General features: G+C 35.5%; 2 protein-coding genes and 1 non-coding gene across 3 annotated transcripts; 2 read left to right on the forward strand and 1 right to left on the reverse strand.

Moving 5' to 3' along the window:
- The first annotated feature begins 4,778 nt into the window (after positions 1-4,778).
- On the forward strand, positions 4,779-6,746 carry LOC104085182 (pectinesterase-like). The gene is made up of 3 exons (XM_018767016.3): positions 4,779-5,147; positions 5,780-6,168; positions 6,274-6,746. The coding sequence occupies exons 1-3, from the start codon at positions 4,814-4,816 to the stop codon at positions 6,565-6,567; spliced, it is 1,017 nt and encodes a 338-aa protein (XP_018622532.3). The 5' UTR covers positions 4,779-4,813; the 3' UTR covers positions 6,568-6,746.
- A 161-nt stretch (positions 6,747-6,907) lies between these two features.
- On the reverse strand, positions 6,908-6,980 carry TRNAR-ACG (transfer RNA arginine (anticodon ACG)). Its single transcript has one exon. It is a non-coding gene; the product is annotated as a tRNA-Arg (tRNA).
- A 10,351-nt stretch (positions 6,981-17,331) lies between these two features.
- LOC104085180 (uncharacterized) lies at positions 17,332-19,763 on the forward strand. The gene is made up of 2 exons (XM_070196178.1): positions 17,332-17,548; positions 17,670-19,763. Exon 2 carries the CDS (start codon positions 17,673-17,675, stop codon positions 19,467-19,469), a length of 1,797 nt encoding a protein of 598 aa, XP_070052279.1. The 5' UTR covers positions 17,332-17,548; positions 17,670-17,672; the 3' UTR covers positions 19,470-19,763.
- The last annotated feature ends 751 nt before the right edge of the window (positions 19,764-20,514 follow it).

Raw genomic sequence — 20,514 nt, forward strand, 5'->3', positions numbered from 1 at the left:
AGTTCTAGACGAGTCTAAGACTGTTGGTGAATCTGGTATTGGAAAAGTACACTTACCTACAGGATGGATATCAAGTGTAAGTCATACAGGATCTGCAAGTGTCCTTCAAGGCAAGAAAATTACTAATGTGTTACATATACCAGAGTTCAAATACAATCTTTTGTCTGTCTCAAAGTTAACAAAGGAGCTTAAGTGTTTAGCTTTGTCCTAACCTGACTTCTGCCTTTTCCAGATCCTCTTCAATGGAAAGGTGAAGGGGATTGGTAAAGAGGAGGAAGGTCTCTACATCTACATATCAGACAACTAAGAGCAAACAAGTAAATAAGAGAATAAAAAGTCAGGTGTATCAAGATCCTTTGTAAATACAATAAAGTATGATAGGTCAAATGTGTCCCTATGGCATATGAGGTTAGGTCATGTGAAAATTGAAGTTCCGAAAAAGTTAAGCTGCTTTCAACATTTGAAGTGTAATAGTGAGACTAAGGGGTGTACTGTCTGTCCTCTTGCTAAGCAAACAAGACTTTCATTTCCTCTTAGCACTTCTCTTGCTACTGCTTATTTTTATTTACTTCATGCTGATACTTGGGGTCACTATAGGATCCCTACTCGTGATGCGAAAAGGCACTTTCTCATACTAGTGGATGATCACTCCAGATTTACCTGAATTTTCTTATTGCCTTCTAAAGCTGAGGTAATTGTTGTTCTTAGACAGTTCTTCATTATGGTTAAGAATGTCTATTCTACCACTGTGAAATATCTGAGAACAGATAATGATTGTGAGTTCTTCAAATCTTAGATGACAGAACTGATGCAGTCCTTAGGTATTGTCCATCAGAATTCATGTGTCTATACTCCACAGCAAAATAGAGTAGCTGAGGGAAGGCATAGACACATACTCAATGTTGCTAGGGCACTGAGGTTTCAAGCAGGTGTTCCATTGAGATTCTGGGGGAATGTGTATCAACAGCAGTCTATATTATTAACAAACTACCAACACAGGTGCTGCAAGGAAATACTCTTTTTGAACTGTTAATTGGTCACTTTCCTTCCTTAGATCACATGAGGATTTTTGGTTGTTTAGGATATGCCACTGATGTAAAAAAAGGTGACAAATTTTTACCTAGAGCCTCACCAGCTATTTTCCTTGGTTACACTATGACTCAGAAGGGGTACAGAATATACAACATTCATACCAAGGAATTCTTGGTGAATAGAGATGTTTTTTCAAAGAAAATGTCTTCTCCTTCCAACATCCAGCTCTTCTACCTCCTTTGTTTCTTGTACTTGGCATACCTCAAATGTCACTGCCTGTTGTTACCTCTATTTATCCTCTTATATCTCCTTTTATATCCTCTCCTTCATCTACTGCACTCATTGCTCCTGCTCCTATAGCTAACAACAACCCAAACCAAACCACTCCAGCAACTGCTGAGCTTGAGTCAGATATAGTGGTCGAGCCTACTTATGCTCAGTCTACTGATCAGCCTTCTATTAATGTTAATTCTATGGAAGAATCCTCATCTCCTAAAAGATCTGGAAGACCTAGTAAACCTCCTATATGGTTGAAAGATTACACCACCAAACCACCAGGCAAAGCTAACTACTCATATCCTCTCTCTGAACATGTCAGCTATAAGAATGTGTCTGACTCCTATGCCAAAGCTCTGTCTTCCTATTCTGCAGTTGTGGAGCCTCAGTTTTATGCTGAAGCTGTCAAGGATCCCAAATGGATTGAAGCTATGAAAGCTAAAATTTCAGCTTTAGAGGACAATCATACTTGGTCTATAGTAGAATTACCTGCTAGTAAGGTGCCCATTGGATGCAAATGGGTGTTCAAGGTGAAGTACACAGCCTCAGGTGAGGGTGAAAGATACAAAGTCGGGTTGGTGGCTAAAGGTTACAGTCAAAAGGAAGGGCTTGACTACATTGAAACCTTCTCCCCTGTAGCCAAAATGGTGACTGCCATGTCAGTGATTGCAGCTGCAGCAGCTAAGCATTGTCCTCTCTTCCAAATGGATGTCCCCAATGCATTTTTGAATGGGGAGCTTTTAGAGGATGTGTACATGGATGTGCCTCAAGGGTTTGCAAGCCAGGGAGGGTCTCACAAGGTTTGCAAACTCCATAGATCATTATATGGCCTGAAGCAGGCACCCAGGCAATGGAACAGGAAACTGACTGATGTCATGCTGCAGTTGGGCTTCACTCAAAGTCATTTTGATTACTCCCTATTTACAAAGAAGATCAAAGTTGAGCTTGTTGTTGTGTTGGTATATATAGATGATCTGATTATCAGTGGATGCAGTCTATATCTGATTACTCATACTAGAAATGATCTGAAACTTATGTTCACAATGAAAGATCTATGAGAACTTAAGTTCTTTCTGGGAATAGAATTTGCAAGGTCCAAGAATGGAATTGTCATGAGCCAAAGGAAATATGCTCTGGAGTTGATATCTAAAAAGGGACTTGCATGTGATAAACCTACTGGAACACCTCTTGAGACAAACTTGAAGCTCACCTCAGTTGAGTATGACACTGATGTAAGTCTACCTGACTGTGAAGACAAGTTGTTTGATGATATAGGTTTTATCCAAGACTGGTAGGGAAACTGCTATATCTTATAATGACCAGAGTAGATATAGCATTTGTGGTGCAAGTACTAAGTCAATTTATGCACAAGCCTAAGCAGTCTCATTGGGAAGCTGCCCTTGAGGGTTGTGAAGTATATCAAAACCTCTCCAGGTCTTGGTCTATTTATGCCTTCAGAAGGATCAGATAAGCTTGAAGCCTACTGTGATTCAGACTGGGGAAGATGTCTACAGACCAGAAAATCAATAATAGGTTACCTAGCGAAATTTAGTAATGCTTTGATCTCATAGAAATCAAAGAAACAAGATACAGTTGCAAAGAGTTCTGCTGAGGCTGAATTTAGAAGCATGGCATCTACAGTTGCTGAGATAACATGGCTTACACCCAGTTGATCTCTTCTGTGATAGCAAAGCTGCTATCCAAATTGCAGCTGAAAGATTGGACTAAACACATAAACATTGGTTGTCATTTTGTACGTGAAAAAAATCATACAAGATGCTGTTAAAACTCATCATGTCCCTACAAAAGAGCAGCAGGCTGATCTTCTCACCAAGAGTTTAGGAAAACTACAACATGATCACTTGATGTCCAAGCTGGGGTTGAAAGATATTTTCAAACTATCAGCTTGAGGGAAGGTGTTAAGTAGTTAGTTAGTTGATAGTTAGTTAGTTAACCAGTTGTCCAACTATGCGGTGACAGCTGTAAGTTAAGAATTATTAGTTGGTTAGATGTATATATATTAGAGAGTGTACTCCTCTTCTTAGCTAGTTGAAAATCAATGGAACTGTAAATTTCCATTTCCTTCTCTCTCGAGCTTCTCTGCATCAATGGTGATCTCAATCACTTAATAATACCATTTTTTTAAAATTGAAATCAAATACCAAATACCAATTTTTTTTTTTAATTTTGATACGGTAATTCGGTATTTACCAAATTATGCACAACCTTAAGCCTAAAGTGTTAGTCGACAATTATTTTGAAGACAAAGAAAGTGATTATCACTAGTCAAAATAAAAAATATCTGAGATTAAAAAAATAAAATAAAAAAGGGAATTTGACGACCACGTCATTGAAAATTGAAGAAGATTAAAAGATTCGATTAGTGATGAATAAAAAAACTTAGATTTTCAACTTTCTATGAGGTATATGAATGCAAAAAAGAAAAAAGAAACGACGTCTGTTATGCATGCATCCACTAATTCATTGCTACTAAAGTTACAATTTCCTCAATCAGTTTATGTCAAGTTCCTGACCAAGTGCAGAAATAAAACATACTTAAGTTCTAAACAGCAAAATTAATATTTTAAGCCATAGGTCAATTACTCACCTTATAAAGCAGATGAATTAATTTTTATTTATACATGTATGGCTTTCATAAAAGCACTATCTTAAAGTGCAAGTAAATGCAACATCTAAATCTAATTACCAGCTCTTCGGCCAGAAGAAGAGCTAACAATATAAATTTTAATTTCCGTTTCCATTTTCCAGTAGAGTAACTGATGGTTCAGAATATAAATGAAACTTAAAACTAGCCAAGTTTCATAAATATGTTAAACTTCCAAATTAAATAGGAATTCAATTAGCAACTCTATTAATTAATATTAGTTCATATTTATTGATTACTAAGAAAAATGGACCATCGTTTACGATGTGATACTAACAGTTATTAATTCGAATAGTTATTTAATTGTTGAGTTACTTTTCTCCTTATATATATGTAACTCAATGCATGTAATTGTCTACTAGTATCAGTTTTTTTGGATAGGAAGATTGTTTCAAAATTCCGAGGCCAACTTTATACTTTGCTTTACTAAACTGAGGCATTGGGTAAGTTTGATGGTTTCTTTTTCTTAATTATGATTTAACTTATACATGTTGATTCGTATTATTTAATCTGTTGTACTTTAAGTTTTATATTTTAGATAATCAGTAATTATTTATAATTAATTTTTTAAGTGACCTAACAGTACTAAGAAAAAACAAGAATTATTAGCTACAGATCCATCGGTAATACGTTGCTAAATGCCCGTCGTTATCGACTTAATTTGTCCGTCCCTAATTTATTTTTCTTTTTGGTACGTAATGTGTGTAACAAAATTTCTTTTTTTCCCATTTTTGTTTGAATATTGTTTCTTTTATTCTTATTATTGTTAATTTTTTTTGGTGCTTTTGTATAAAGGACAGAGCCGAATTCCACTAGACAGAGAAGCAAAATATTACTACTATGCAGCTAAAAGAGATGATACTTGGTTTATTTGCCTTATTAACAACATTATTCTGGGGTTTAGAGAGCCACTCTTCTTCTCATTTCGATGCCATAGTTGCAATAGATGGAAGTGGAGATTTCAAGTCCATAACAGAAGCATTACAAGCAGCTCCTAATAACAGTAAAACAAGATACAATATCAAGATTAGACAGGGCATCTATAATGAATATGTTTTTGTTGATAAACATAAAACTAACATTACATTCATTGGTGATGGAGTGGACCTCTCGATTATAACAGGATCTAAAAGCAATGGCACAGGCTTCAAAACTAACGAGACTGCAACTGTAGGTCAGTTACGTTGTCTAATGACCACTCTCATTTCTATATTAAAAAAATAATTTACATTGTTAGTATATTTTTAGCTTTTGTAGCACGTAACTCTGTCTTATTTTTGCAAGTTACTAATTTTACCTTTTCTGATTGGCTACATCTAATTTGATTCTTTTACACTATCAGTGTATAGGTAGAAACGAATTCAGGATTTAAACTTGATGGGTTCAACTTTAACGTTCTTAATATTAAACTAAAATTTAATATTTCTTACAAGTTTAGTGATTTCTACTAGTATATGTTTAAGTTATGTCGAATATACTGAATTTAGTTAAACGTTTGATACATAAGCTTCATCCGCCTATGTGTATAGAAGTTAAAATACTATCGGTATAATTTAACATATTATAATAAGTAAATTACCTTATTTCCCGTATTACTAATCTCACATTATATACAATGTAAAAATTCTTATACAGTAAACATCCAGACAATAAATAGTAGCAAAGAGCTTAGCAACCCTAATACTGCATGCATTAATGTAGTTCTTAAATTATTATTATTATGAAGATCATATAAATAATCTTCTTTTCTTATTTGTTACTTTCTCAAAAATCATACAAATAATCTTCTAATTTTTTTGTCAAAAGATGTACATGGCTACGGGTTCGTTGCACAAGATATGACATTCAAAAACACTGCTGGACCATCTCTGCATCAAGCAGTTGCAGTGAGTATTGAAGCTGACCATGTTGCATTCTATAGATGCAAGTTCGATGGGTATCAAGATACACTTTACACAAGAAAAGGTGTCCAATTTTTTAAAAATTGTGATGTCTATGGTACTGTTGACTTCATATTTGGTAACGCTAAGGTCATTCTACAAGATTGCAATATCTATGCAAGAAAACCTGAAGATTATCAACATGAAGTGACAATAACTGCCCAAGGAAGAAAACACAAAAATGAAACTACTGCTATAGTCCTTCAAGGTTGCACAATAAACGTCACACAAGATTTGCGCGAACATGAACCAAAGGTAATATTGAATTGTGTTACCACCCCATCTAAAATTTTAAATCTTTACAACGAGCTCACTTTTCAAATACCTACTTAATTATGTAATAATATTATGTCTCAACAGGTACGAGTCTACCTTGGAAGACCATGGAAAAATTACTCTCGAACGATCGTCATGTCAAGTTATTTAGATGAATTTATAGATCCTGAAGGTTGGACTCTATGGAATGGAAAACCCTCAGATATATATTTTGCTGAGTATAATAATAGAGGGCCAGGAGCTGACACAAGTCAAAGAGTAAACTGGGAAAGACAATATATTTCTGACTCTGAAGCTTCTAATTTTACAGTTCGAAACTTTCTTCATGGAGATGAATGGATACCCTCAGCAATCCCATACACACTTGATCTGGTTTAAATTTATAGAGCATTTATTACTACTCTTTCCATTTTGAAAATAAATATTTAGTTTCTTTATCTTTACACAAAAGAAGAAAGATAGAATGGCAGGGTAGGTGACTTGTATGCATGTTTTCTCCTTGTGTACTTTATATGTTGTTCCACACGAAAATAAAATGCAGAAAATTAATTCCAGAACCCCGATTTGCAACTTGAATTAGTGCAAAAAATCTTAGTTCAATTTGCTCAGCGAAAGGTGTGGTAAAGCACTGGATATTTACGAATTTTGGAAGTTTTTTCCGTAGTTAACTCTAAAATACCAAAAAAAGATATAGAAAAAAAATCTTAAAAAGAAAGAGCAACTCTGCTGGGGATCGAACCCAGAATCTCTGGTTCCGTAGACCAGCGCCTTATCCATTGGGCCACAGAGTCAACTAGATACTTTACTCCTATTGATTTTTATATTCGCTTCATTACATTCACGTTGGACTAGCTTTCATACACTGATCATAAAAGAGAATTTTAAAATTATTAAGGCATTTCAAATCCAATACGACCTATACTTGTAAACTTTAATTTGCCTATTGTAACTAACTAGTGTGCTTCACGAATATAGAAAAGATGCATGCCATAGTATAAGTGGTTAAAAATATATTGGAAACAAAATTCTACACAATCATTTTTTTTTATAAGTTTCTTCGCGAAAAGTATATACCTTCGCAAATGACTTTAATCTATGGCCTATCACATGAGATGTTGCTGTGGCCCAATCTCTCTCTCCAATAAAATGGATGTGAAAATAATTTTTTGGGAATCCTACATAAATGTCCCAAATAATTCTTATTTTACCGACCTCTGACCATTAATTATTAACTTACCAAAACTAGCCAAGCACATATAAAAATTAAAAATTCAAATAAATAAGGTTCTTTCTCTCCAAGAATCACACGCAAAAGATATCCTTCCATATTTTTAAGCGTGATTAGCAACATTAGATGCAAGACGGAAAGAAAATTCCATAGATGGGGTAGCAAATAAAGTGATGAAATACAAAAATATATATATACAAGATTCCAAAAATCTAAGCAAAAGTGACATTTTTCAATGGATATGGTTGAGATTCATTGAAAACATATAGATGAGTCAAACAAAATTTGAGAAACAATGGAGATGATTTGGTATCAAAATTCGTAGTTAAAATCGAGTTCAAAAAATTCTTCTGCGACACATGTATCACTCATATATCTCACACACAGGTATACATGGATATACGTGTAATACATATTTGATACAAATATGATACATATGTTATGCACAAGTGATATACGGTATGATACACATATTATTTTTTTTCATGTTCATCTTCTACTTCGAATTCTCAATTCAAACCACCTCAAAACTCCACCAAATCATCTCAAAACCGAGATTCAAGCTTCTTAAGATGTATCCAATCTATTCTAATAACACCCGCTCAAAAGAAAGTAAATTTTTTATCTTTTTGGCTACAAGTAGCTAATTGGCTAATATTAGTAATATTTTAAGAATTGGCCAATTTTTATAATAAGCTGCTTATAAATGAACATAACTAGTAATTTTCCTAACTTTTTTTTTTGTTATCGTTAAATTTCAAGGTAAATATTAACTTTTAACATTCAGTTAAAAATAAATTTAAAAGGAGTGAATGACCCTAATAATGTTTATATTATTTGTCTTTTATAAAAAAAATTCAAACCTTTTGAAAAAGATATTAGCAACTTAATTTAACCTTAAGAGTATTTGTTTGAAATACCGTTTATCTCATGTTTAAAATGTCTCACTTAATTAATATTTCACCAATTTGAGCAGTAAGGGTGGATCTTAAAAAATAATAAATGCTTCTTCTTTACTATAAAATGTCAAATGTTTTTAAATAAATTTAATTTATAAAAACAACTAATATTTGGGACCGTGAGAGTATGAATGTTAAAAGGGAAATTCACTTAGTTATACTATAATAGAAACTTACTTACCACTTTTATTTAGGTTCGTATATAATACATTATATATCTATATTAACATTTATGTACAAAACTATAAAACAGAAGAAAATAGAAGATTCCTTAAATTTAGCATCTCATTCTCTCTCCTTCTCAACCCCCTCCTAAAAATTCGAATTTCATCTATTTTTTAAAATATTTCATATCTCATTCTCTCTCCCTCATACTTATCATCCAAAATCGGTATTTCTCTCACACTGTAAATGAAAATGGCAAAAACAGTCTCAAAAATTACAGCAGCAAAGGGTTCTCCATCGACATCTATTAAAAAGTTTCAAAACTTTAAATTCAATATTCAAATTTTACGAATTTGTGAGTTGTTTGGATTGAGTGTTCTTGCAAATGGTGGAGAATATACCTTGTAATTTATATCTCAATTTTGAGAAAAATTGGTTAAACTTAGAATTAGTTTTACGTAAAATTTAAGATTGAAAATTTACGTAAAACCAAGTTGCAGGAATTATATGATAATTGTATGATAAATATGTCACAATTGTTTTAGAATTGTGTCACAATTATTTTAGAATTGTGTCATAATTGTATTAAAATTGTATGTTATTTGTATCTGGTACATTAATACCTAAAATAATATCTGATACAATACTAATACAATTATAATAAAATATTGTATCAGATTTTAAGTTTAGAATTGTGATTGAAACTTGAAGAAGATGAATATCACATTTTTTTTTTAGAAATGTGTCGCAGTTTGCATCACAAATGTATGAGAATTGTGTTAGTATTGTATAATGTATTATTTTAGGTATTAATGTATCAAATACAAGTTAGATACAATTGTGATACAAGTATGATACATTTATGATACAATTATATTTTAGGTATTGATGTATCAGATACAATTATGATATAATTATTATATAATTATCATACAATTCCTACAACTTCTTCTTCTTCGAGTTTCAATCTGAATTTTCACCGAAAACCAACTCTATACTTAACAATCTCCCTCAAAATTGAGATATAAACTCCAAAGGATATTCTCAATCACTTGCAAGAACATCCAATCCAAACAAATCACAAAATCTTAATACCCGAAATTGTATGTATGTATGTTCGAGAATCATATGTATTTTTGGTCTTCGAATGGACCAATTTGTGGATGAGTATGTTAGGCAAACAAACTGAAGAAATTAGGGAAAGGAAAAAAAAAAGGAGAGGGGAGTGGAGATGAAAAAAAAAGGAAAGAATTTAATTGAGTCCCTTAATTGAAGGTAATAATAATGGGGTGAGAGTCTTATAAGGGGAATATATACATTTTGTAAGAAAAATCTAGATACTTATTGAAAACTATGAAAGTTAAAGAAAATAGATATATAAGTTTTTATTATAGTATATATAAGAAAAACTCTCTATGTTAAAAAGTTCATGAAACTTGTAAATGGGTTGAAGCTCCAATATTACTTTATTTTTGTGACACTCCTTCCTTTTTAATTTTTTTCAGAACAGAATGATACCTTTATATATTTAATAATAATTTGTATTTAAACTCTTTATTTTACCCTTAATGATAATTTATACCGACAAAAATATTTATGGCATATTCTAAACCATAAGTTTCAAAAAAAAAATCTAAACTATGTGTCCAATCAAACTCGTCAAAAAGATTGGGACGGATGGAGTAACTCATACAATAATATTTTGAACACCCATATTTAAAATCTTATCATATTCATATTTTTTATCATTTTAAGATGTTACACGTCCCTTAAAAAATATATTTTAATAGTCCGAATCACGATAATATTTGTGTAAACACTCCTTTATTTCTCTTAACTATATGTTACTTAATTAACACTTCATAAATTAACAGTCACGGCAATTTATTTTTCAAAAAAGCAATAAATCATTTTTTATTTTTTAAAACTTAAAATATTTCGAAACCACTAATATATGGGCAAAGAGGTACGTCCGCAATGATAAAGGTTCTCTCTTCTTGTCTTGTAGCGTGGGGCCATGTCTGAGAGGTAGTTAGGATGACAACAACTCGGATGATAAAATTATTAATCTCTACTCATTAGGAAATACTAAACAAAATTTTCCGGGTTTTTCTGCCGGTGCCAACGCCGGTGTTCGGCTTGTCGTTGCGTTGGCAGTCGCCATCGGAACAGCTTGGTTTTCGTTTTCAGTCATCATCTTTTCTGTAAAAGAATGACACAAACAAACGTTTAATACACGTTTTCAAACTGGAGTAAAAATCACGTAGATTTTAATATCCAACAAAACGCCACGAAGGCTTTACTCTCCAAAACGGGAGTACACAAAACCACAAAGGTTTTAGTTTGCAGAATAATAAGAATAACACAAGTACAGAAATAAATATTAAATTCCTTAAGATTGTTATTCCCGGTCAATATTCCTGTATTTGTAAATATTAATTCTGCAAAATATAAGTTAACGTAATGAAACAATAATAATGAATTCGAGCCCACTGAATTCACAGTGTTTCCTTAAGGAATTTAATCCCCTCCTAGTACCCAAGGTAATGGATTATTTCCTCCCAGGATAGAACGAATTACACACTGGTGTAGCGGTACTTCAAACCCCAGTGTTTCGGCGAACACAAAGTTCGGTAGCAAATCACACTTACAGTTGCTTTGTTTGAAGTTTAAAAACAATGCAGAACAAAGGAGGAGATACTCAGAAAATCGAATGGAAATGCTGAGAGGAAGGAATGCAATGTATAGCTAATTGTATGTTGAGTTCTTGTATCTTCCTTCAACATTGCTGCTCATTTATATAGCAACCAAGAAGGAGTGCAAGACCAAAACGTCCACCCTTCATGGTGGAGCAAGCATTAAGTGTTTGTGGAGCAAGCACTTCATGGTGTGTGGAGCAAGCACTTCATGGTGGGAAGACCATTATCCGGCTGCCAATTATCAATACACGGATTGGAAAATATCCGTTACAAATACGGATAATCTTACGTTAATATTTACTATTAACAAATAAATTTGGTCCAAAAAATTAATCAATCAATCGATCATTTGACCAAATCCAAATCCAAATCCAAATCCGAATCCGAATCTGAATCTGAATCCGAATCCGAATCCGAATCCGAATCCGTAGCCGTAGCCGTAGCCGAAGCCGAGCCGAGCGAGCGAGCGACGACGACGGCGCGAGGCTTGCTTTCTTCTTAACTCTTTAAGAGCTACAAGAAGAGCAATCATATATATACCCACCAAAAATGTCTTCCACTTCCAATATGGGACAATGTCTTATTGTTAAGAGGGGAAAACTTAAAATTTTACTCAAAATTTCATTTTCCCTCCATTTCCCATTCACCCTCATTTTAAGAATATTACATCTTAAAATAAAACCTCAACAATCCCCCACATGAATGGGGAATGGCTATATCACGGAAGTATGCATGAAAAACTGTGTGATTTACAAGCAAGGATTAATTGCATCTGGATAAGTAGGTTTCCCTTTGAACTTTCCGTAGTAAACTTATGTCGGATATACTCGGTCAATCGGTAGATTTGATATCTTTGAACCGTCGATCTTTGGTGTATACCTAGACAACCATAAGTCACACAATCAACCCTTAACCGTCTTTGGTTCTCATTGTTGTGTTCGTTTCAGCCATGAACACCGCCTGGTTCATAAGTGCGTAGAGAACTGGCCTTACAAAGTTCTCCTTGAAGCGGCTCACACTTCACACTTAAATAGGTGATTCCTAAACGTGTCATCCTGTAGATACACTATTTGATATACCCCGTATCAAATTTAGAAATCATTAAAAAGCCTTAATGCTTTATCCTTGGTACTGAACATTGTCTCATCACGAGAATGGACTAAAATTTTATTTGACAATGTTGAACCGTCATTAATGACTTTGTTTGATCTCTTTGAACCTAGATCTTGGGATCTCCAGTCTTCTAGGTAGAGTTACCGCCACAATGACTTGTTCTCGGCCATAGCCCCATTCCCCTTGATGATTTCTCAACTACCTCTCTAGTTAGGCCTTTTGTAAGTGGATCCGACACATTATCACTTGACTTTACATAGTCAATTGTGATAATTCCTCTAGAGAGTAATTGCCTAACGGTTTTATGTCTTCGTCGTATATGACGAGATTTACCGTTATACATGACGCTCCCAGCCCTTCCAATTGCCGCTTGACTATCACAATGTATGCATATTGATGTCAACGGTTTGGGCCAAAATGGAATGTCTTCCAAGAAATTCCGGAGCCATTCAGCTTCTTCACCGGCTTTATCTAAGGCTATGAATTCAGCCTCCATTGTAGAGCGGGCAATACATGTTTGTTTGGACGACTTCCAAGATACCGCTCCTCCACCAATAGTGAAAACATATCCACTCGTGGACTTAGAATCAGTTGAACCGGTGATCCAATTTGCATCACAGTATCCCTCAATCACCGCAGGGAAATTACTGTAGTGCAATTCAAAGTTCTGGGTATGTTCTAAATATCCCAAAACTCGTTTCATTGCCATCCAATGAGATTGGCCTGGATTGCTCGTATATCGACTCAGTTTACTTATAGCACAAGCTATGTCTGGTCGTGTACAATTCATGATATACATTAAGCATCCCAATACACGAGCATAATCCAATTGTGATATGCTTTGGCCTTTGTTCTTTGCTAATGCAAGATTCACGTCAATTGGAGTCTTTGCAACTTTAAAGCCCAAGTGCTTGAATTTTTCAAGTACTGTCTTAATATAATGAGATTGTGACAATGCCAGACCTTGAGGAGTCTTATTGATCTTAATTCCCAGAATTAAATCAGCAACTCCCAAGTCTTTCATATCAAATTTGCTATTGAACATACGCTTAGTAGCATTTATGTTGGCAATGTCATTACTCATTATCAACATATCATCCACATATAGGCAAACAATGACTATGTGATTTGGAACATTTTTAATGTACACGCATTTATCACATTCATTTATCTTAAAACCATTTGACAACATTGTTTGGTCAAATTTCGCATGCCATTGTTTGGGTGCTTGTTTTAGTCCGTAAAGAGACTTAACAAGTCTACATACCTTCTTTTCTTTACCTGGAACCACAAACCCTTCGGGTTGTTCCATGTAAATTTCTTCCTCCAACTCTCCATTTAAGAAGGCCGTCTTAACATCCATTTGATGAATTTCAAGACCATACACTGCAGCTAATGCTACTAACATCCGTATGGACGTAATTCTTGTAACTGGAGAGTATGTATCAAAGTAGTCTAGACCTTCTCGTTGTCTATACCCTTTGACTACGAGCCTTGCCTTGAATTTATCAATAGTGCCATCATCTTTGATTTTTCTCTTAAAAATCCATTTAGAACCCAAAGGTTTATTTCCAGGAGGAAGATCAACCAATTCCCAGGTATGGTTGTTCAATATGGATTCTATTTCACTATTGACTGCCTCTTTCCAAAACAATGATTCCGAAGAAGTCATAGCTTCTTTAAATGTTTGAGGCTCATTCTCCAATAAGAAAGTCACAAAATCTGGTCCAAATGAAGTAGACGTTCTTTGACGTTTACTACGTCTTGGATTCTCCTGATTACATGTACTTTCTTTTGTTTCTTCCCGAGGTCGTTTAGATCCTTCACCAAACGACTCACATTCCTTTTTATACGGATATATATTTTCAAAAAACTCAGCATTATCTGATTCTATAACCGTATTATTATGAATCTCGGGATTTTCTGATTTATGAACCAGAAATCGATATGCTTTACTATTTGTCGCATATCCTATGAAAACACAATCAACGGTTTTCGGTCCTATCTTTACCCTTTTGGGTTTAGGAACTTGCACTTTTGCCAAACACCCCCACACTTTAAAATAATTCAAGTTGGGCTTCCTTCCTTTCCATTGTTCATAAGGAATGGATTGTGTTTTGCTATGGGGCACTCGATTTAATATTCGATTAGCCGTAAGAATGGCTTCCCCCCACAAGTTCTGTGGCAAACCAGAACTTATCAACAACGCATTCATCATCTCCTTTAATGTGCGATTCTTTCTTTCCGCAATCCCATTAGATTGGGGCGTGTAAGGGGCTGTTGTTTGATGAATAATTCCATATTCTAAACATATTTCTTCAAAAGGAGATTCATATTCACCACCCCTATCACTTCTTATCATTTTTACTTTCTTGTTAAGTTGCGTTTCAACTTCATTTTTGTATTGCCTGAATGCGTCTATTGCTTCATCTTTACTATTCAGTAAGTAAACATAGCAATATCGAGTACCATCGTCAATAAAAGTTATGAAATACTTCTTTCCACCGCGAGATGGTATTGACTTCATGTCACAAATATCTGTGTGAATTAAGTCTAAAGGATTCGAATTCCTTTCAACTGACTTATAAGGATGTTTAACATACTTACATTCCACACATATTTGACATTTTGATTTTTCGCATTCAAACTTGGGCAGTACTTCCAAGTTAATCATTTTCCGCAAGGTTTTATAATTGACATGACCCAAACGCACATGCCATAAATCATTTGACTCAAGTAAGTAAGAAGAAGCTGGAATATTATTATTATTTTCAACAACCATTACATTGAGATTGAAAAGGCCCTCGGTGAGGTAACCTTTTCCCACAAATATTCCATTCTTACTAATTACAACCTTGTTGGATACAAAAACGCACTTAAAACCGTGCTTAACAAGAAGTCCAGTAGAGACTAAATTCTTTCTCATTTCGGGAACATGAAGGACATTGTTCAAAGTCATGACCTTGCCAGAAGTCATTTTTAGAAATACCTTCCCATATCCTTCAACTTTTGCTGTTGAAGCATTTCCCATATAAACTGTCTCTCCGGGTTCAGCAAGAGCATAGGTAGCAAAAGCCTCTCTAACTCCACAAACATGGCGAGTGGCTCCTGAATCAAACCACCACAGTTTAGGATTTCCCACCAAGTTACATTCAGAGAGCATGGCACACAAGTTATCAACATCATCATGGTTTACTACCATGTTTGCTTGACCCCTTTTCTTGTCTTTCTTCGGAGCACGACACTCCGTAGATTTGTGTCCGGATTTCCCACAGTTGTAGCAGTTTCCACTGAACCGCTTCTTGCTTGGGTTGTATTTCGGACCAGAAGCCTTCTTCCTCTTTTTGTTAGCTTCAACAATATTTGCTCCCATTATTGTTGAATTTCCACGGCCTCTCCTTTCAGCAGCTTTATTGTCCTCTTCAATTCTCAACCGAACAATGAGATCTTCAAGGGACATTTCCTTTCGTTTGTGTTTCAAATAATTTTTGAAGTCCTTCCACAACGGAGGCAACTTCTCAATCATTGCTGCTACTTGGAATGCTTCGTTGATTACAAGACCTTCAGCAAGTAGATCATGAATAATCACTTGCAATTCCTGGACTTGAGTAATAACAGACTTGCTATCTATCATTTTGTAGTCCAGAAATTTTGCGGCAACGAATTTCTTCATCCCGGCATCTTCAGTCTTATATTTCTTTTCAAGCGCATTCCACAATTCTTTGGATGTCTCCATGCTACTGTATACATTATACAGATTATCATCCAGTCCGCTAAGAATATAATTCTTGCATAAAAAATCAGAATGCTTCCACGCTTCAATCACGAGAAAGCGTTCATTATCTGGAGTTTTATCCGGCAGATCAGGAACATCTTCCTTGATGAACTTCTGTAAACATAACGTAGTTAAGTAGAAGAACATCTTCTGCTGCCAGCGTTTGAAATCAATCCCGGAAAATTTTCCGGGTTTTTCTGCCGGTGCCAACGCCGGTGTTCGGCTTGTCGTTGCGTTGGCAGTCGCCATCGGAACAGCTTGGTTTTCGTTTTCAGTCATCATCTTTTCTGTAAAAGAATGACACAAACAAACGTTTAATACACGTTTTCAAACTGGAGTAAAAATCACGTAGATTTTAATATCCAACAAAACGCCACGAAGGCTTTACTCTCCAAAACGGGAGTACACAAAACCACAAAGGTTTTAGTTTGCAGAATAATAAGAATAACACAAGTACAGAAATAAATATTAAATTCCTTAAGATTGTTATTCCCGGTCAATATTCCTGTATTTGTAAATATTAATTCTGCAAAATATAAGTTAACGTAATGAAACAATAATAATGAATTCGAGCCCACTGAATTCACAGTGTTTCCTTAAGGAATTTAATCCCCTCCTAGTACCCAAGGTAATGGATTATTTCCTCCCAGGATAGAACGAATTACACACTGGTGTAGCGGTACTTCAAACCCCAGTGTTTCGGCGAACACAAAGTTCGGTAGCAAATCACACTTACAGTTGCTTTGTTTGAAGTTTAAAAACAATGCAGAACAAAGGAGGAGATACTCAGAAAATCGAATGGAAATGCTGAGAGGAAGGAATGCAATGTATAGCTAATTGTATGTTGAGTTCTTGTATCTTCATGCCAATTATCAATAATATTTACTATTAACAAATAAATTTGGTCCAAAAAATTAATCAATCAATTGACCAAATCCGAAGCCGAAGCCGAAGCCGAAGCCGAAGCCGAGCGAGCGACGACGACGGCGCGAGGCTTGCTTTCTTCTTAACTCTTTAAGAGCTACAAGAAGAGCAATCATATATATACCCACCAAAAATGTCTTCCACTTCCAATATGGGACAATGTCTTATTGTTAAGAGGGGGAAACTTAAAATTTTACTCAAAATTTCATTTTCCCTCCATTTCCCATTCACCCTCATTTTAAGAATATTACATCTTAAAATAAAACCTCAACAAAGAGTCCTGCAATTTTGCAAAAGAGAAGAGCAAAGATTTCCAACCCAGACTCCCAGAGTAGAGCATGTTATTGACTCAACCACCAATCTGTTGAATAAAGGTAACTTGCTTACTCTTAGACACAGTGGCCGAGCTACATGAGGCCAAGAGGATTTAATTGAATATATCCAAATTGTCGAATTCCCTTGGAATAAGAAAAGATTTCAGTGTAGTGACAAAGTGGTTCGACAATTGTGCTTTGCAACATAGGTTCAAATCTCAGGTGTGATATTATTGCGTATCCTAACCCCCTTATTAGAATTCCTGGTCTCACCACTGCACACTAGTTAAACGGAAATTCCAGTTGATGGCGGATATAGTGAAGCAAATCCTGGCAAAGCCAATACAATTGGCAGATCAAGTGACTCAGGCAGCTGATATGGCAACTTCATTCAAGCAAGAATGTGCTGAGCTCAAGTCCAAAACAGAGAGGCTGGCCGTGCTGCTCCGTCAAGCAGCACGAGCCAGCAACGATCTCTACCAACGCCCCACGAGGCGTATTATTGACGACACTGAACAAGCCCTGGAAATGGCTATATCCATCGTTAGCAAATGTTGCGCTCAGGGATTAATACAGCGCGTATTTACCATCATCCCCTCAGCATCTTTCCGCAACCTGTCTTCACAGCTAGAGAATTCCATTGGTAATGTTTCGTGGCTCCTCCGTGTCTCCTCCACAGAAAGCGGAGATGAGTACTTGGGCCTTCCTCCTATTGCCGCTAGTGAGCCTATATTGTGCTTTATTTGGGAACATATAGCGATTTTGTATACTGGTTCGGTCAATGATCGATCTGAAGCTGCTGCATCATTGATTTCACTAGCTAAGGACAATCACCGGAATGCAAAATTGATCGTTGAAGAAGGTGGAGTTGGACCATTGTTGAAATTGTTGAAAGAAGGAAAATTGGAAGGTCAGGAGAATGCTGCAAAGGCAATTGGATTATTAGGACGTGACACTGAAAGCGTCGAACACATGGTGCATCTTGGTGTATGCTCAGTGTTTGTGAAAATCCTCAAAGAAAGTCCAATGAAAGTTCAGGCAGTAGTGGCTTGGGCAGTTTCTAAACTTTCTGCACATTACCCAAAATGTCAGGATCTCTTTCATCAGCATAATATAATTAGATTACTTGTTAGCCATCTCGCCTTTGAGACAGTCCAGGAGCATAGCAAGTATGCTATTGCTAGCAAAGCCACGTCGATTCATGCTGTCGTTTTTGCTAGTAATAATAAAAAGGGTAATGTGACTAGTGTGCACAAGGTGAATGATAATAATGATGATGTAAACCATCACCATCAGCATAGTGTTTCTTCTACAGGGGTAAGTAGTAAAGGGCGAGAGCTCGAGGAGTCTGCTACTAAGGATTATATGAAGGCAATGGCTGCAAGAGCTCTATGGAAACTTGCCAAGGGAAATTCATCTATTTGTCGTAGCATTACTGAATCAAGAGCATTGCTTTGCTTTGCAGTACTGTTAGAGAAAGGGACTGAAGATACTCAGTACAATTCAGCTATGGCAGTAATGGAAATCACAGCTGTGGCGGAGAAAGATTCTGATTTGAGAAAGTCAGCATTCAAGCCTAATTCGCCCCCTTGCAAAGCTCTTGTTGATCAACTGGTGAGAATCATCGAAAAAGAAGACTTAAATCTGCTTATTCCGTGCATTAGAGCTATTGGGAATTTGGCTAGGACTTTTCGAGCTACTGAGACGAGGATGATTAGCCCATTAGTAAAGCTGCTCGATGAACGAGAAGCAGAGATTTCAAACGAAGCAGCCACTGCACTCGCAAAATTTGCATGCAATGATAACTACCTTCACATGGATCATTGCAAAGCGATCATAAGCATGGGAGGGGCAAAGCATTTGATTCAACTTGTTTTCCTTGGTGAAAAAATAGTTCAGAATTCTGCATTACTTCTGCTATGTTACATTGCATTGCACGTCCCTGATAGCGATGAGCTAGCTCAATCCGAGGTGCTTTCAGTGCTAGAATGGGCGTCGAAGCAGGCATACTTGAACCAAGATGAAAAGGTGGAGGCATTGTTGCAGGAATCCAAAAGCAGGCTTGAACTCTATCAATCCAGAGGAACAAGGGGATTCCATTGATTGCATCTGTGACTTGATGTGCATAATTTGCATGTTGTTAGATGAGATATTATGTTTCTTGTTTTTAAATTTCTTCCTATTTCCTATGGTCATGGAGTGTATATAAAATCAATTTTTTTTCCTGCAAAAATTTTGTTTAAGAAGACCTCAGGAATCCCCTCTGCTCCGTTGGAATCCCCAACTCGTTTGGGACTGAGGCGTAGCCGTAGTAATTGTTGTTGTAAGCTGTATTATTGTACGTAGGACTAGGATACAGAATCTGTTACTCTTGCAATATATGAATAATCATTTTCTTCGGCTTTGTGGGTTTCCTTTCATTCTGTTTAAGGGTATTCACTCTTTTTTCATAAGAGTTGCTGAAATTCACCATATGAAATTTCAACAAGAAATTGTAAATAATCTTCTCGGCGAAGGAGTATCATACTTTAGTGGTTTCTGTATTGGTCAAGACTGGTTGAAGCTTACTAAATGTGCAAGTATATATACAGGAGAAGGAAAGTTTCCAAGCTGGCTTTTGTAAATATAGTTGTTCTTTAAATACGAGAAATCTTTGCAGTGCAGGGTCATTTTCTTCTATTCAAATTGTAAGTGGGCATCGAAGACCATTTCCTCGTTCTTTAATAGGTAGATGGCTCCATATTCTGTAGATAAGTAAAGCCAGCTTTCACAGCTGAATTTGCAACCGAAAACTCGGATGTTGAATAATTTCTTACTAACTGGTTGTCCATGAGACCAGAAAGGCAACTCTCTTCGTTTGTTATGGAAAACCTTCCCATCAAGATCATTTCAAGAAATTTTATATATATAACGATTACAGTGATTTAAACACATGCTCATTCCAAAAGATGGACTTCCTATACAGGCGTGAATTATCCAGCATTTTAATAAATTTCCAAGTGAAGTCCATGTCTAAACATAACTGCGCTTACAAATTTCCTTTTTTTCAATTTCTAACTTCAGTTACTCTTTTTTCAACTTCAAATCGGGTGTTGTCCAGACGCCTATTAAGATTTGCGAGTGAAAAACCAATATTTCACTTTGAATG

The sequence above is a fragment of the Nicotiana tomentosiformis genome, chromosome 2 (assembly GCF_000390325.3).
Source record: "Nicotiana tomentosiformis chromosome 2, ASM39032v3, whole genome shotgun sequence".
In the NCBI taxonomy this organism is placed as follows: domain Eukaryota; kingdom Viridiplantae; phylum Streptophyta; class Magnoliopsida; order Solanales; family Solanaceae; genus Nicotiana; species Nicotiana tomentosiformis.

Excerpts from the sequence above, each read along its gene's own strand:
- LOC104085182 (XM_018767016.3), top strand. The coding sequence starts at position 4,814 with ATGCAGCTAAAAGAGATGATACTTGGTTTATTTGCCTTATTAACAACA. Across the intron at positions 5,148-5,779 it reads TAACGAGACTGCAACTGTAG|ATGTACATGGCTACGGGTTC; the intron begins GTCAGTTACGTT and ends TTTTGTCAAAAG. Across the intron at positions 6,169-6,273 it reads TGCGCGAACATGAACCAAAG|GTACGAGTCTACCTTGGAAG; the intron begins GTAATATTGAAT and ends ATGTCTCAACAG.
- LOC104085180 (XM_070196178.1), top strand. The coding sequence starts at position 17,673 with ATGGCGGATATAGTGAAGCAAATCCTGGCAAAGCCAATACAATTGGCA.